Source organism: Eucalyptus grandis, chromosome 3, assembly GCF_016545825.1.
Source record: "Eucalyptus grandis isolate ANBG69807.140 chromosome 3, ASM1654582v1, whole genome shotgun sequence".
NCBI classification, from domain to species: Eukaryota; Viridiplantae; Streptophyta; class Magnoliopsida; order Myrtales; family Myrtaceae; genus Eucalyptus; species Eucalyptus grandis.
In genome coordinates, this window is record NC_052614.1 from 65,645,793 (window position 1) to 65,664,271 (window position 18,479).

Below are 18,479 nucleotides of genomic sequence, written 5' to 3' on the forward strand. Positions count from 1 at the left end.
AAAAAAATCATGCGCATGTCATGTAGAATTAGGTTCATGAAATGCACGTCATTTAGTAATTATCGCTAGGTTCATTTAATTAGAAATTGCTCGTCATGTAGAATTAGGCCATTTGGTTAATTTAGATTGCACATTTAATTATTGGACAATTCTAATTCCGAATTTCATGAAAAAAAAATAAAAAATATATATGTCTTAGAATAAATTAGTTTTATTTTCTAGGATAGATTGCATGCTTATTAAGAAAACACAAAAACATCGCATTTGCATCATATAGTTTAGGCCATATTATCATGTCATATTATTTCATGTTAAATTAATAGTATGCATTGCATATTGCATGATTTTCATTAAATAAGAAAAAAGGAGAAATTGCGTGTTCATTAGAAATCATATTTAGACTGTCGATGTTAATTCTGATCTAACACTGCAGATGCTTTCGTTGCTATGAGGTAAGTCCTGCAATTTATTCATCACTTTCTTGGGTGTTAAATTGGTGGTTTACGCACCCGCATGATCACCTCACATGTTAGGAAGATAAATTAAAATCAATTCAAGCTGCCGCAAAAACATTTTTGAGAATAAAAAAGAATGGTACCGAAAGGGCATTAGAGAAATCTAGTGTAACCAAGTCCCCGAACTCACAATCTCTGGGTTCGTAGGAGTGAAGTAATTCTCCCATTACTTTACTTGGGTTTCTAATCTACCCACCAAAAATAGATTAGTGGCGACTCTTAATTGAAAATCAATTATATGTTAAGAACTTGAACCTAAGTCGCGAATTGGTATGGGCTTGGGAGAGCCTGAGTTAAGTTTAGGCTTAACAATCCATTAGCCGAACCCTTAGGTGGTCCAACCCGCTTCGGGTAGGTCGCAACAGTCAGACTTCTAATGCAATGAGTTCAATCTTAACGGAGTGTGGATGCTTGTGGCTCCAATGCTATGGAAATGCAGAGAATTTGGTGGAATTCCATGAGAAGTTTGGAATGTCTTGGAATTCTTTGGCCAGTGTTGGTCCGATTCAGTTGCCGTCCATGCGACACGAGTTCCAAGTGGCAACTAGCACAAGGAGCTGTCCTCGGAGGCTTGACTCAACCAGAAAACAAACCGTGACCGGAGACTGGAGTTTGATCTATTTGTGGAAAGGTAGAAAATAGAGAATGGAAGGCAGTGGTTGACCAGGCAATGCCTTTTGCCCCTGTAGATATACTTGCATAGGGATGAATTTGATTTTGTACCACACGAGAGATTGACATGCCAAAGGGTTTTGTGGTGTAAAAGTTTTAGCTGATTTCAGCGCAAAGAGCATTTGTTTAGCTGAGTATGGAGTTCATTACTACTGTCTCCGTAGAAAGATGCAACATTAATCCTGAAACTTTCTCAAGGATGATGCTAAGTCTGTAAAATGAAATGGTGTTCACAAGAACTTGTTCAATAGTACACTCTCTAGCCAACGAAACCCATACTTTTACAAAAGCGAGAAACATGAACTATCAGATTTTCTTAGAAATAATCACGAACCATTAATTTTTGGATAATCCACCGGTTTAAAACCAATGAACCATAATCAAGCGCAAGTGGGCATTTTTGTAATTTTGCATGGAACTGGCTTTTTTGCCCAAGTTAGTTTAGCTGCTATATTAAGGGATTAATCTCTAATTAAATGCTATAAATCTTGTATTTTTTAGTTGGTCCTACTCTATTCCTACTTTCTCTCACTCTTAGATTAATCCTCTCTGAGAAGGTAGGGATTCAAATCCCCCTATCTCCTCATTCCATGTTGGAAGAGTAGCCACTAGAGACTAAATCGCCCCCACTCTAACTTTCCTTGAGAAGGTGAGGATTTGAACCCCTCACCTCCCCCTTCAATGTTGGAAGGTTGGTCACTGGGGCAAACCCCAATGGTTCTGTAAATCTTGTTTAGGGGCTGAGGATATACGTGGTTGATTTGTGTGGCTATTTTAGTGCTTTAAAAAGGTTTGACCCGTTAAACAGGTGGGTTGAGTCGGGTTTGGGTTGGGTCGGGTCATAAATGGTTCGATCCAAATCGATCCATTTAGCCTGTCTATGACCCATTTATTGTAGTGCAAAATTTTTGACTCATATCCGACCCGACCTATAGTCAACCCATACCCAACCCATTTAACAAAACTAAAAAAGCTTATATATATTTTAAAAATGGTATTGCTAACATGATTTTATACAACACAAATTTAATGGATAATTTTTATAATTTTTAAAATAATTATTTTAAAAATCGAATTTTAATTATTTTTTATTTTTATATTTTAATAATATAATTTTTAATTTTCTTTTTCCTTTTCTCTTTCATTTTTTCTTTTTTTTTCTTCCTTTTCTTTGGTTGGCCGCAAGCCATGATGATAGCCGGTGACTAGCCACGGGCGAGTTGGCTTGCCCGGCTCGGCCGATGTCAATGAGCTCAAGGCTAGCTAGATCGGCGAGGCTCGAGCCTCACCGGATGTCGGCAAGGCCTCTGTCTCCCAGATCCAGCGAGCTCGAGCTCGAGGCTCGCCCGATGCCGGTGAGCTCGAGTCTCACTAGATCGGTGAGGCTCGAGCCTCATCAAACGTCGGTGAGGCCTTTGCCTCGCTAGATCCGGCGAGCTCGAGCCTTGCCAGATCGACGAGGCCGGAGCCTCGCTCGACACCGGTGAGCTTGAGGCTCACCTGGCCGGGTCTCCGGCCATCGCTGTGCTGGCCCCGGAAGAAGGAAGAAGAAAGAAAAAAAGGAAATTAAAAAGAAAAGAAAATTAAAATAAAAAATAATTATAATTTTGATTTTTTTAAAAAATATTTTTGTAAAGTTAAAGAGAGAGATTGTGTGGTTTGGGGTTGAAAATAGGTTCTAAATCTAACTCATTTAAAACACACTTAATACCCACATATCTTAAGTCTTTAAATGTTAAACCCATTTAATTAGTGTCTTCAAAAAACAAGTGACCCATATATGACCCATTTTGTCACCTCTAAACAAGGTAGAGTTTCTTTTACCACCTATATCACAATGTTACCGAGAGGAAAAAAAGTACCATATCATGTCATGGCCCGTATTTAGAGCATGGATGAAAATAGATTATCTTGAGGCATGCTATTTCATAAACCTCTTGATTTCATATCTATATGTTGAGATATTAAAGTGATATACAATATGCGATGTTGCGTTATGTGATTTAAATGTGAATATTTGTGCTTGCTTGATGTGCTGCACAATCGACATAACATCTGCATAAGTCATAGCTTGATCAGAAGTGGTGATTGTTACATACTAATCTGTGGTTTTGATCACCTCCTTTTCTTACCAGAAAAGAAAATTTTACTCGAACGCATGTGGGGAACGATTCGGGGATGGTATAAGAATTTAATTCAGAATGTTGAATAAAGATTACCGAATTGGGATTTGTAAATGTCTAGTTCTGGTTAATTCGTGATATAGAGGACCTTATTATAGGCATTATACAGCCATAATAGGGGAAAGAAGGAAAAGGAAAACTTGGACGGTGCAATCTCTCTTAAAATCACGTAGGTGTCTTTGTCTGGTTAGATCAGAGAATCCCTGTCTTTCCAAATATGCCAATTCACCTTCTTTCTTGACAGAAAATGCACCATGGACAACCACACAGCCCCGAGATGAACGTTCCAAAAGATCATCTGTTCAATGCCTTGTATATGGTGAGCAAGTTTTGAGCGGAGGTAGGGTAACCTTGGATGACAAAAGGGAGAAAGAATAGATGCAAGCACGTCATCGACTTGGGTAAAAGGAATTTCGTCTTGCCTTAGGAAAAATATTGATTAACGTCATTGACCGTCACCAGAAATAGTTCTACCACTTTTCAATTAATTTTCGTTTTAAATTTCTAAAGAAATAAATAGATTTCAATTGCTAGCATTACTGAAATGAACCCCCTGCAAAAAAATTAAAAAAAAAAAAAAAAAACACGAGGATGTGTCATGTATTTGATCTCATCATTTCTTCATATCAGATAAAAACCAAAAATAAAGAATACTATCAGTCAAACAATAACTATGTTAATGTTGCATTATATGATCCAAAATACTAATGACAAACTTATTTTCGTGCATTATTATCCATTGATTTCATCTCATTAACTTCATGAAGTGACAGGACAGACGACATATTTCACAGAACTCCCCTAATTTATCTATCTCCCAAATAATTTTCATTCACTTTCTCTACGATATATATGATATTAAATTTCTTTTATTTATTTATTTTACGTTATGTGATATTAAAAGTTTTATGTACTATATTATTATTATTTTTTTGTTCTTTCCACATATATAGCACCGACTTAAGTCCAGTGATATATAAAATTCCTCTATCTCATCAAAACAAAGAGTGAAAGAACACCAGTATCAGATGCTTATCTTCCATTGTTAATTCTTCAAGTAGGACAGTGGTTAAAGCCTTCGCTGCTGACCAACAACGTTTGCAATCAAAATTCCTAAAAACTCATGGGAGAAAACTTCAGAACTTGAAACCATTACCGCTCACGTGATTGATCAATGCAGTCTACTATGGATACAAGCTCCTGGAGCACAACCTTCTCCTAGATATCCAGCTAGTGGAAGGCTTTGTTTCTTGTAGGATGATTCTACCACCACGAATGAACTCATAAGGCACTCGATGAGTCTGGTGCGCAGATCTGATCCTCGAAAGTGGAAAAGAATGTTATAGTCCTTCAGATTTACATCGTCACTACTTCTTGTTGTCTCTAATGAATTGACATCTCCCTTCATTGGAGAAGTTGCACAGAGATTAATTCTTCAAGTTTCAAGTGATTTCTTCTTTTGGTTTTTTTTTTTTTTCCATCAAATAGGTTTTAAGGTCTTTGCAGACCACGTAAGACAATTCATTAACACACTAAAACCAGGCATTCTATAGAACTAGTCCACTGGACTTATCTCGGGATCGATTTGCAAATCATGCCGGGAATGGGACTGATGTGCAGAATGAGTCCAACTGGGATTGATTGTTGACATTCAAATTTTTGTCGCCATTTTAAAATATTCATTTATTTTGCAAAATACATACATTTATAAAAAAGATAGTAAAAGAAGAAAAGAAAATGAAAAAGAATGAAATCAATATAGTAAAAAACGAATGGCCCGGCATGCTCGACACACTTGGCATAACCGTGGGCCCTCCTCCCTAAAATACTTCTCCTTTGGCCCATCCTTTCTTTTCTTTTTCCAGCCCATTTATTTTGTATTTTCAAAGTCCACGAGAGCTTAACAAAGCCTATAGCCCATATCAATTCTTCCTTCTTTGGCACAACTCACGTCTGTGATGCAAGAAGGTTAAGGCCGATGAGAAGGAAAATCTGATCGCCGGAGCTCATCGCCGGTTTTCAGGGCTTCGACTGAGAAGAGAGACGTCTGCTCGAGAGAGAGAAAAAATGGAGAGAAAGAAAAACCAGAGAAAAATACGCTGGGTAGAGAGAGGGCCATCGAAGGAGGAGAGACGTGCTGGGGAGATGGAAGGCTGGACGCTCACTCAACAAAAGGGGGCGATTCTTGCTCCTTCTCCTTCTGGCTGTTTTGAATTTTGTTGCCTCTGGACCCTGCTCGGTTGTCTGTATCCATCTCAGTCGCGTTTCGATGTCCCCTCGAGTTATCGCTTGCCCTCCGGTCGACGCCCACCCGATGTTCGACGAAATGTCTCTATGATACTCACGTGAGTCGTGTTTAGCCCCTCGTGTTCATATTTTGTCAGTTTTTACGAGTCATTGTCACGATTCCTCGCGTTTTTCCTTCATTACGTTCACTTTCGTGTGCGTGGTGTGTCTTGGGTTCATCGTTCCGGTGATGGATGGTGCCCAACCGTGACTTTCGCAGAGGGTGAGAGTGGATGGTGGGCAAATGAGGAGGTTTAGTCTTAATCTTGCTGGCTTTTGCTTAAGATGAGTGCAGGCGTTCGTGAGAGGTCAAAATGGAAGCAGTGAGGAAGATGACCCGAGTTGGGATCAGGTGGATGGGCCGAGTTGTGTAGACGGGCTGGAGGTTAGATTGGCAGAATGGGCCAGTTTGGGCTGCGATGTGGGTCAGATGTCATGGGCTTAGGAGGTTAAGAGTTATGGGGTTAGCAAACAATAGAAATTGGTTATATCTGGACTAGGCCTAGGGGCCGATCCGAATTCCCGACCAAACACGGGCGTCCAGGGTTCGGTTCAGATCCATATCCATTCCCGAGTCCGGTCCAGGTCCCTTTTCGAATAAAATTTTTAAAATATCTTTTTTAATAAAAAATAATCAATTAAAAATTATTATTATTGTTAAATAAAAATTCCGATTTTTTTTTTTTTAAGTCAGAAAAAGCCTTAAAATAATGTGTTTTGAGCAATCTTCTCTTAACATTGTTGGGAAATTGTTATTAAAAAAATTGTACAACAAAAATGGAACAAGCCATCGGAGCTTTACTTTAGGGCTTCAATTGTCTTTAAGGTTGATCGCCTTTGGTTGCATACTTATGTTGATTTCTTCTTCCTCTTAATCTAGTTAGGATTGTCATTTATCTTTTTCTTAGTAGTAGGTCTTTGCTATCCCATGCAATTTATTTAATGATTTTCTTAATTGCTATTTGTTATGTTAATGATTTTACACTCGCATAATCATTTCACATGTTATTGGATAGATATAAAACCAATCCAAATTGTTTGACAAAAAAAATATTTAAGAATGAATAAGATTAGATACCGAAATGGCACTAATTAGTTCATTAGTATAATCAAATCTTCGACCCTAAATTCTCTGATTGTGTAGGAAGTACAATACCCTCCTCCCACACTTTACTTGGTTCCTAACCGATCTTAATAGACTAGTGACAACTCATTTGTTAAAATTTGCATAAGCTTAAGTGATTAAAATTTTGATTGCGATATTGTGTGAGATATGAGCTTAAGAGAGTCCATGTTTCATGAGCCGTAGGCTCGTTTTTTAGGCAATACCTAATCTACTGTCCTCTATACTGAGGGGTTAGGTTGCAACACTTATTTGCTTGGATCTTTTTAGCTTTTAAATAACACTTTAAGCCACCTTTTATCAATTGGCTAGCCTTCAATTTTTTTTTTTTTTTAATTGGGAGTTTATAATAATTGTGGGATAAGGCTACTACTTTACTACAAGAGCTCTTCAATCTGGAGGGTCTTTGAATTCATCTGTCGTTGAAAATAGTGTGTACAAAGAGTTTTTTTTTTTTTGGTCGAAAGAAATTATATTCATTACTCAAAAGGAGGTAAAAGTACACAGTTTTCATGACAAAGCAAATCGAAATAGAACATGAATACTGGAAAATAAAGCCAAATTTAGAACACAAGAATGATTGATGAAGCATTTGCAAAGTTAAGTACAAACTTATTCCATATGAACAGATCTGTCAAATAAAATCGGCGGCCAATCACTGGATCTTGTGTCTTTGTTAGTGATGAGCACATGCCAGAAATTTCTTCTTCAATAATTACGACGTTGCCAGTTGGTGTTGTGTGCCTAAGTTCGGCTTCCTCTACACCATTATCATACGGAAACTACCATAATAGGTCAAACAGACACAAATTTAACATGTGGAGGAACAAATCTTTGTAATTCAACGAGGTGCCAAAAATCCTGCGATTATTATTAGACTAGAGGCAAGGAACTTGTACATGAACAAGCAGAGGGGCATTGAATCCCTAAAAGCATATTTATTAAACTCCTATATCTAGATCGGGAGAAGATAGAGGTCAAATCTAGATCTAGAACTAGATCGAGAGAGTCCAGACTCTCAAATCGAGAACAGACCGGGAGAAGAAAACTCTCAAATCTAAATTGGGAGAGAAGAAAAAGTAAGAAAAGAACAATAAAACACAAACAAAATCAATAAAAGAGAGAGGAAGGGTGAGACTAGCTCAAACCCTTGTCCATGGCTGAATGTTGAAGAAGACTATGGGAAAGGAGAGAGGAGAGAAAAAGACTTTCACCTCCCTCCGTTGTGTACAAAGAGTTTTTTTTTTTTGGGGTCGTCCCTACTCTATTCCTACTCTACACTCACTCTCAGACTTTTGTCTTGCCACTTGCAGGGCGTGAGAATCGAAACCCACTCTTGAAACTTACGTGTCCCCACCCCATCCTCCTGAGAAGGTGGAGATTTGAACCCCTCACCTCCTTCTTCCATATTGGAAGGGTGGCCACTGGGGCAAATCCCAGTGGTTGTACAAAAAGTTGATCGATATGGAAAAGTGGCGGGTTATGGGCTTGGCGTTAGTACCACACGATTCTCACCAATAAGAACGTGAGAACAATCTAGAAACGATAATGAAGTGTGCCAAAAAAATGCTTATGGTGAATCTTACCATCCAAATTTCGTTCATTTTTCCTTTCCCTTTTCCATTTAATATTACCTACCAGTTAAAACATTACCATACTTAAATCCAGGTCATGTAGGGGACACCACATAGAGCAACTAAATGATGTTCCCAGGAAATAGCATGTGACTTACACCTGCCTAACGTGATTTTTCTGACCATTCTTCCCCTTCCTCCATTTGTATACATATGTTGTCACATGCAGTAGCTTTCTAAAGAACGAATCCACAAGATTTAAAAGTATTATCAGCTCATGGGTTCCATGATAGGCAGACTTGTATGTATTTCCTATCCAACTGATTTGGACAAAAAATGGGGTAGACAAAGGTCAAACTTAATCTCAGGGTCTGCATGTTGCCTGTAGTGACACTTAGGCTGCGTTCGTTTCACGGAAAATTGACCATCTCCGGAAAATATTTTCCCGTAAGTTATTTTCCAGGAAAATAGCTATATTTTCCGGTGTTCGGCTAATTCTTAAATTTTGAATGGAAAACATTTTCCATCGTTCGTTAACTAATTTCTTTCTTTTTCTTTTATTTTTTCCTTTTCTTTGTCTTCTCCTTCCTCCTCCTTCTTCCTCCTCCTTCCTCCTTCTTCGCCGCCGCTCCTCCTTCTTCCTCCTCCTTCCTCCGCCGCCGCTCCTCCTCCTTCCTCCTCGTTCCTCGTTCCTCCGCCGCCGCTCCTCCTTCTTCCTCCTCGTTCCTCGTTCCTCCTTCCTCCGCCTGCCGCACGCCCGAAGATGGCGAGCCGACCAAGATCTCGGTCGCGATCCGGCCGACCAAGGTTCGGTCGCCAGATCCGGCGAGCCGGGCGGGGCTCGGGCCTCGCCCGAGCTCGCCGGGAGGTCCGCGAGCCGCGAGCTCGCGGATCCGGCGGCGGAGCTCGCTCCCGATCAAGGCGAGCCGAGCTCCGCCGCCGATCCGGCGAGCTCGCGGCTCGCTGCACTGGCGAGCCGGGCGAGGCCCGAGCCCCGCCCAGCTCGCAGATCTGGTGAGGCTAGAGCCCCAGCCGGCGAGGCCCGCCCGCCCGATCCGGTGAGGCTCGAGCTCGCCGAGCTCGGGCAAGCCGGGCTTCCACAGATCGGGCTAGGCGGAGCCTCGCCGGCCCGGCGGAGCTCGAGCCTGGCCTCGCGACCGCGCCGGTCGCGGTCGCGGCCGCCGGCCGTTGTCGGGTCGGCCACCGTCCAAGCTAAAGAAAAAAAAAAAAAAAAAGAAAAGAAAAAAAAGGCAGGGGAAGTTGTGGAAAATGTTTTCCACTTTTCAGAAGTGGAAAACATTTTCCTTAACTTTGCATAAATTTTCCGGTCAACGGAAAATGTTTTCCTTGACCGTGATTTTTCCGCCCATCCGAACACCGGAAAATATGGAAAATATTTTTCTGGAAGTTATTTTCGCGAAACGAACGGAGCCTTAATGCAAATGCTGTCCATCATCAACTCATCTATTCCATTCTGACCAAGCAATTGTTATTATATTCCTCAAGCAGTCAAAAGAAATTTATAGTCAGTGAGCCAATCTGCAATGATGACTATATAAATGGATATTTGTGGGTGTGTGATTAAGGGTTTTGGGATGCTTGCACAAAGGAAGGACAATTAGCTCAATTTACTGTGACAGAGATATGTAATCTGTAATTTGGAAAATATAGGTATGCTTTTTGTCATTAGATGAAAACCTATGCATGTTTTTCTTTTCCCTTGTTAGCTATAAGGAAGGAGCTCACCGTGTCATAAGACTAATCTGAATCTTGAGCAATTCTTCCGTAAACCTGCAGCCTAAATACCGATAAGTTGTTAGGTTATTTGAATCTTCGCATAGAGCTATCAAATTTTTTTCTTTATGATAATTAAAGAATTTATTGATCCACAGCTATACAAATAAAAGGAACTAAATATTTGAAGAAGGATCGCATGAATCAGATACACACAAATATATGTGTTAAGTCCTATATGCGAATTGCAACATAGGTTGCAAATTACGATTTGGCTAAATAGAATGGAATAGTTGCTACACTTGTGACTTTGCCAAAATCCGAACCATGTGAGGGTATTTTCCTTTTAAACCTGAAGCGTGCGGACCAGAAAGTGCATGCGTGAAGCTGGAGACGAAATTATTCTCTGACGTAATTATTGTCCCAATTATCGTCGCCTTGTCCGGTTTTGGGCAAGCTCTGGATGCAACCGTCAAGCAAGAGAAAGAAAGGAGTACACGCAATATTTTAAGCATTGGAAATTCAATGCGGTCTGTCTCAAATACAAGTCAAATGTCGAACCTATAAAGTACAATATACTGAAAAAGTGGAATATAGAAAAATCATTTCAAACTCTCTAACTGCGCCTGAACACACTCTAGTGGCCAAAATATAGGTAAGTCGGTGCTGAACCTAAGTCATTTATGGATTGATCCCGACTCGGGAAAGGTTAGTGCCAATTATCTTAATTAGTTCAGTTTCATTATCATCTTGACCCGTGTAATTCTAACTTGTAGCAAGAGAAAATCTTTCTTTTGTCCCTAATACACGTCAATGACGTCTTCGAGCACCAAATATGTGCAGATTACAGGATTTAAAAGTGATGATAAGTTCAAGTGTGCTTAAGTTCATCCAGGACTAACACCATCTTTACCGTGAAATGAGCACTGCATCTATGAACGTTGCCATTCATCTCCGAAACATGGAAGATGTGACCAAGGTTCATCTTGATTGAAGGGGACATGAATCCCATGACCGGTCGACTGTTCCAACTCTGGCACCTCCTTTTTTCTTGCTTTGGACAATTATTGTTCCATGTTTCCAGCGGGAGATGCTCGCAGTGGCAACTATCAATTCTCACATGAAAGGCCTCATGTTCATCAGCCTTTCATGAATGTTGGATTGGATGGGACTTTACAAAAAGCTCGTCGTCTTTATGATTTCATCAATCATCACATGACAAATTCTGGTTGGCTAGTGGTTGCGCTAGGGTGCACCTTTCTCAGCTACCCTCCGCACAATGTCTTCGCCGGTTGAATCTGCATAGAGCTCGGGCCCCTTTCTGGAACAATTGTTATTTCTTTTGCCGGTTAAAATTATTTTGAAGGTATTCACCACCATTTACATATAGAAAATTAAGACATCTCCGAGTCATTTTATCAACCTCTTGTTTTAAGGTGGCATAGTCAGATTAAACAAGCCACTATATATTAGCTTTTATGAATACTTTTATAATACTATGTTGTATTATGACATCATCAACTGTCAACCGTTAGATGATACTGATCAACAAAAAGGTCAACTAATTGACAAATCTCAATCACTGGATGACAACAATGTTCGGTACATTACAATACCTTTACAAATTCCATGCATTTGTATTACCATCTTTCCTAATGTCTTGCATCACTAGGATTATTCTCCTTCATTTTTGTCATAAAACAAGTTTAATGTCGGGTTTTGTACGCAATTGGTTGTATCTCCCAACAAAACTTTTGCCCACCCCATGTCCTTCTCTTTCCTCCCTGTTTGTCTGTCTGTCTATCTGTCTGTCTGTCTCTGTCTCTGTCTCTCTCTTCCCGGTCCTTATAAATTGTCACCTGATGAGCGGTAGATCTGGCATTTTGATGTACATAAAAATTTAGGATCATGTTTCACACTCTAGGATGAGATAAAACACCACGGCGTTTTGTCTGCTATATCTGGGTAGTGGATCAAATGGGGAAGATCAGTTTTGGCAGGGTTATGAGCTGCTTCTCTGTTTCATCTGGCTTTGACAGTTCTTGGTTCTGCATAAGTTCTGTAAAAACCCATGACGAGATGGAGCAAAAACCACTGATCACAAGTGAGCTAGATCATTTAGAGAGACTGAAGGATGTGCCCACCACTGAAAGTCAGACTTTGGCATTTCAACCCAAGCCAAAGGTGAGTTTCGCGATTTCTTGTTTTTCTTTTCTCTCCTCTTAAAGAGTAAATTGTATGGTGATTTTTCTTATCCTCTCTGGGATTTTTTCTGAAATGTGGGGGGTGTGGAAAAATGTAGATGGTGATGCTAAGGGTGTCCATGCACTGCAATGGATGTGCAAGAAAAGTTGAGAAGCACATCTCAAAGATGGAGGGTATGTGAAATCTCCTTCTTCTATTATGCTGCTGTGCATTTGAGCACTATCATATGTTGGAATAATCTTTTATTTTCTTAGAATTCTTGGGCCTTTGTCTTTCAATTGACAGGAGTGACTTCATACAAAGTAGACCTGGAAAGCAAGATGGTGGTTGTTATTGGAGATGTAATTCCTCTTCAAGTACTAGAGAGTGTCTCTAAGGTGAAAAATGCCGAGTTCTGGAGCGACTCTGTAAATTCAAAGCTTCCAACAGCCCAGAGTAACGTGACCACATTCATGTAATCCATTTATTTCGTTTTGAAGACCTTTAAGGAAGAAATACATCTGAAACACATTAATAAGATCTTTGCTGCATTCTTTAAAATATTTTTGGATAATATTGATGGTCGAATCTTCAGCTTGACCAATCCCCAGTGGAGACAAGCTATATTGTCTCCAGACGTACGCCTCAATAAGATCAGAGACGTAATGTGTGACTCGTGATAACTTTTCCAACGATAAGCATCTCAGAAGGATATAGTGCTTCTTAGTGTCTTGATGCCGCGTTCACTTTAGTTATTGATTGCCGATGCCCCTTTTTTTTTCCCTATCCAAATCGATGACAAGGAGGAATCGAGTAAAGGAGGTTGTTTTGGCTGAACAAACTATTTGTTGGACCTAACTCAACTCCAATAGTAGTGAGATCGGACAGGTTGAAGAGGAAAGCTGGGTCTGATTACAACAGATTGAATCATTCAAGCATAATAGAAGTCTTAAAAATTATTGGGAAAGTGCAATTGAGTCATAAACTTTGCAAAAAGTATAATCAAGTTTTAAAATTTGTCAAATTAATTCAATTCAGTCCTAAAATTAATACTATTAAACTTACTAATGCAAAACGCTAATGTGGCATTTTAAATGAATTTTTATTTTCCATGTGGCCTTTTTTAAATATTTTTTATTCAAAATTTTTAAAAACTAGATTTAAAAACTAAAATTCATTTTTAAAAAACTGTTCAAAAAGAAAAAAGAAAATGGTATCAATGGGCACTTCCATTGTTGCCACCCATCACTAGAGGGGCCTGTGATGGTCGCTAGTGACCCTCGCCGAGCAAGGGTGAAGGTATCGATCTGGGCACGCTGACCCTCATGGCAGGCCGACGACCATCACCCACCCTAGGCGAGGCCTCATCCACCCCCACTTGGGGTTGGTGAGGGGCTGGTGACCATCGATCGCTAGATCTAGGTGAGGCCTCGCCAACCCCAAGTGGGGGCCGATAAGGAATCACCTAGGGCGCGTGATGGTCATTGGCCCCCATGAAGGTTGGCGTGCCTAGATTTGGGCGCCTTTGCCCGACCTGGCGATGGTTGTCGGCACTCTCATAGGGCTGACGAGGCCTTACCCTAGCCAAGCGAGGGTCGACCACCCCCGCCTAAGGCCGACAACCATCGCCAGCCTTGGGTAATGGGTGGCGGAGGCGGAGGTGCCCACCGATGCCATTTTTTTTCTAAACAATTTTGTTTAGCTTTTCTTTTTTTAGCTTTCAAATCTAATTCTTAAAAAATTGAATAAAAATACTTTTAAAAAAGCCCCATGGAAAATGATTTAATTTAAAAATGTCACGTGGAAAATAAAAATTTATTTAAAATGCCACGTCCGCGCCACGTCAACATTTTCTGTTAATATGACTCAATTGAACAAATTTGACAAGTTTTATGACTTGATTGTACTTTTTACAAATTTTAGGATTTAATTGCACTTTCCTAATAAGTTTTAAGACTTTTAGTGCATTTATTCCAATAAACAAATACAAGAGAAATTGCAGATCAAATCTACAAACGAGTTCTGGCCCAGCCCATCTTGCGAAACACGCCTCTGGATTTTGACCCAACTATGAAACTCAGGGGTCTCGCCCCATCCTAGGACCCACCAATCCCAGTGGAATTTGGACCGTCATTTCCATGAAATATATGCATACACACAGACCTCACCAATTCAAAGCCCAAAATCACTCTTAGAGTCCCCCAAAAATTTTGAGCTCCCCCCACTAAATTCGAATTATGTCGTCGGAGTCACGTCGTCTGACGGAGAAATGTTCATGGAAGATGAGGACGTGGTTTCGCAACAGCCCGTTTTACCACAAAAAGATGGCATACCTTCGAGTGAGAGAAAGGTGTTTCACTGACTTGATGTAAATTCTTTTAAAATGTAAATGGATCGATATGAATTGACAAAGTTATGATGGGTCCTTTGTTGATCATGAACAGGAAACAAATGACAAGGAATTTAAAAATACGACACTACGAATAATTGTTGCTAGAGATGTAAATTGTAGGAAAGTAAAACTATAAAGATACATTTGAGAGAATGCAGAGTTCTTTCCTCGATTGTCCCGGATCTTTTTACCATAAATTCAATGTGGGTATTTATGACCCACTATCGAAGATTACGTACAAGCAAGTTTGGATTCAAATAAACAAATAACTTCCTAATTTTACATGTGATTGCTGGAAGTTACTTTGCAATCTACTATTATTTTAGCGCACTTATCTAAAAGAGATTACATATTTGCTACTTGAAGTTTACGTATTGGTGTTGATTTATCATCATTGCTTCTGAACTCCAATGCTTAGTAAAATCTGCAATAACTCGCTGATGATAACCCTATTAATTGGTGAAAGCTTTAATCGATAACTGGCAATGCCTTATTGATCACTTTATTTGCGATTATCGATTCCTTTCAAGTTTTTTTTTGGTAAAGTCGATTCCTTTCAAGTTGTCTACTGTTTTATTCATTAATTGACCAAACTCTGTTGTCAACAAATAAGTTTGATCCTTGTTGATAATAACTAAAAATTGATCATTTTTGGATGTCGATAAAGCCAGAAGGCACATTGTGGAGGACCTACATAGACCCAAGGACATAATCCCTTGACTAAGGTTAATGTGCGCTGGATGATGGGTAAAATCCTTATGGCATAATGGATAATGTGTACATCAGATGTGCCACGTGGCAATGATATGTAGAGAAATAAGCAAATCGGAAATGAGACGTTTCAAAATTGAAACACAAAATTGATTGGAATGCATATTAGGCGATGACTTCAACAATGTAACTGACCCAAAAGGAAAAAAAAAGCTTTCTCCTAACGATGGTCGCAATCTATAGATTGGCCTATTATGATATTGAATCAATTTAAAGTTTAGGAATGAAATGCACGTCGGAACAAAGTCCTTGAACCTAAGTAAATTTACTAAAAGTTTGATTATGATAGCGCCATAAGGCAAATATTAAGATATCAGTAGGACATTGCTACCAAGTGAGTAATTCGTGCGGATTTAATAGACCTTTGTGGGGGCATTTAGCACACTGATCAGCAGTGTGCTACCGAGCTTTGCAACTGATCGAGTGATCTTGTCGAACAACAGGTATATGTAGTAAATAATGCAACGCAGATTACACATTTACATCAAGATGTAACACATGGACGAAATCCAAATAAATTATTATCTTACAAGACCATATCTTACACTATTCGTAAGTTGTACAAGACCTGATTGGACCGTTTTAGCTGCTTAGTTTCCTTAGGCACACACGAGTCAACTCTCTCGATTGGCGAAGCTGAGGCTTAATATCGAGTTTCATCGATGAAGCTATTTACAGAGCATTAGTTTTACACACTGCTCCAAAAATGGCTGCACTAGAGCAAACCTTGGAGGATTGTGAAAAAGCATTACTTCTTTCGATGCTTTGGCTTGGGTAGGTGTGGTTTTTCCGGGTCAGAGGAAGTGCTTTCGCTTGACAAGTTCTAACATATTTGAAGACAATTTCTCGCAAAGACCGAATTTCTTCCGTTCTTGCCACAAATCAACTCAGGCACGTTCCTAGAAAACACAGCGAAAGACGATGGCTCTCCGGAAATGGAGGCGCGTTGAACTCCAAATGAAGAACGGTCATGGACTCGTGTGGAGTTATCATTCTTTGCATCTCCTGTCGCTCTCAGTGAGCCTGGTCAACCAAAGAGGGCGGTTGGATCGAATGAGGACCAATCCGGCGGAAGGGGGTCAATGGTTCTTGTTTTGGGACAAAAAAGTCAGTCTACCGTTTCTCTTGTAAATTGTCAACAAGCGGAAGGTAACTGGAAAGTTGCAAATTTGAATCTGTTCTATTATTTTTCGTAGATTAAATTGCTTGCAGGAATTTTCTGTTAATTTATCTACGTGTCTTGCTCAGTTGGAGAACCAAGTACTTGTTAACTTCAGAAAGAACTACTTTGTAACATTCTGTTACTTAAGTGTTTGATGATCAAACTAGTACAGATTGTGCAATTTCTGTAACTGTTCATTTTACGAGCCATGAGGGATCATGCTTTATACTGACTGCTATGATGCCTGCATGAGTATGAAACAGGATTACTCTTCTATATCCGAGAAGCCGGCCATGCATACAAAATCAAAAGAACCTCAGTTAGATGGACGGATTCCCAAAATGTAATAGAGTCCGTGAATTTTGATTCTTTACAAGGATAAATATATCGAGAAAAAGCAATTCAACTTGGGTTTCCCATTTTATTCAAAGCTCTCTTCTAAGAATATTAGATTCAGTTATCATTCTAAACACGAGGTTTATAATTGCTTATTTGTCTAGGCAGGTCATTGAACAGCTATATGCATTGTATACAATTAATGAAGACGATATTGATGTGCAGGATGATATACCAATCTTAGAAGTACAGCAATTAATTTGGTCTCTAGGCCATTCTTAGTCTGCAATTCTTGCATAAAGCTGTTACGCAAGCTCTTATGAGGTCTTTCATTTGGTCTAGTGAGTTGAACACACTCCAGATTCGACATCTGCATTCAAAATAGGTCATTGTAATGAATCACCTTTTGTCTTGATTCCTTTTACATGATATCCTTGAATCGTTCATGTGAAGGTTTGATAGATGTAGCAGGAGTTTGAACTAATGGCATGGAATGCAGGGATCCGACCGAACAATTTATGCAACTCACGGTGCTTTCCAATGATTTTGGCTGCAAGACCATATGCTCATAGGGTTTTTCATCTTTTTTCAGCAATAGCGAGAACCTTTTTAAAGCATTTCGTGTAGGGTCGAATATACATGAGAGCAGGTCATCCCGATGATGGAATGACTAACTAAGATGCAAAAAAAAAATATTTAAAATAAGTAGGCTCAAAAGAAGTCTTGGTCTTTCTTTACCAAAAAAGAAAAAAAAAAAAAAGAAGTCTTGGTCTTTTAACCGTACCAAAAAAAAGAAAAAGTCTTGGTCTTTGAAAGTTAGTTCTTCACTGAACTTTACGCGTCTCCCATCACCATCTCACCTTACCAAGATCGTGGACTTAAGGACTTGGAATGCATTTGCTGATGTTTAATTTTGCATATGACAGGTCTCATTCCAATTGGCTGAATATTCTCTAGAGCTTTTGTTTAACAGATAAACGATGGTGAATCTTCTGTTTTGTCCCCGCTTTCTCGTGCTCGCACCTGACAAAACCTGCATCACTTGGGTTCGTTTCATACTTTAGAGAAGTTTCCTTGAGAAATAAGGAGAAGACGAAGACTTGGGGAGTATGTCTCTTTTTCCTATTTGTCCCAGTCCTTGTTTGGCATTATCTGCATTTTCCAAGTACAGTGATTAATTACGTGAGGAACGGTATTAGATTAATATCTCTTGGTCTTTTTTATCGGCTTCACCAAATTGCTCACATGATTTCAGCGTAAAAATGAAATACACCCACCATCTTATGCGCCCACTATATCCAGAACGGTATATGAGATTTCATTCCTAGCTTAAATCTTTCTACTCTTGGGAGACTTTTTTGTACTGAATTGCATAATTTGAATCTTGCATCAACTATTGTTGCACGGGCAAATAAACGAAACGATTCGAGTAAGAAAGGAGTATTCTAATTCTCTCTTCTTAAAAACTCTTTCTTTTTAGATTGCTAACAAGTTGTTTATCAGATATACATAAAAATAGAGGGTTGGGTGTCTGAAAAAAATGAGCA

At 39.4% G+C, this 18,479-nt stretch overlaps 1 protein-coding gene across 1 annotated transcript; it reads left to right on the plus strand.

Moving 5' to 3' along the window:
* The first annotated feature begins 11,922 nt into the window (after positions 1-11,922).
* LOC104438305 (protein SODIUM POTASSIUM ROOT DEFECTIVE 2) lies at positions 11,923-12,811 on the plus strand. The gene is made up of 3 exons (XM_010051421.3): positions 11,923-12,271; positions 12,390-12,465; positions 12,578-12,811. Exons 1-3 carry the CDS (start codon positions 12,065-12,067, stop codon positions 12,748-12,750), a joined length of 456 nt encoding a protein of 151 aa, XP_010049723.1. The 5' UTR covers positions 11,923-12,064; the 3' UTR covers positions 12,751-12,811.
* The last annotated feature ends 5,668 nt before the right edge of the window (positions 12,812-18,479 follow it).

Coding starts and splice junctions, on each gene's coding strand:
- LOC104438305 (XM_010051421.3), top strand. CDS start 12,065: ATGGGGAAGATCAGTTTTGGCAGGGTTATGAGCTGCTTCTCTGTTTCA. Junction 12,272..12,389: donor CATTTCAACCCAAGCCAAAG/GTGAGTTTCGCG, acceptor GGAAAAATGTAG/ATGGTGATGCTAAGGGTGTC. Junction 12,466..12,577: donor GCACATCTCAAAGATGGAGG/GTATGTGAAATC, acceptor TTCAATTGACAG/GAGTGACTTCATACAAAGTA.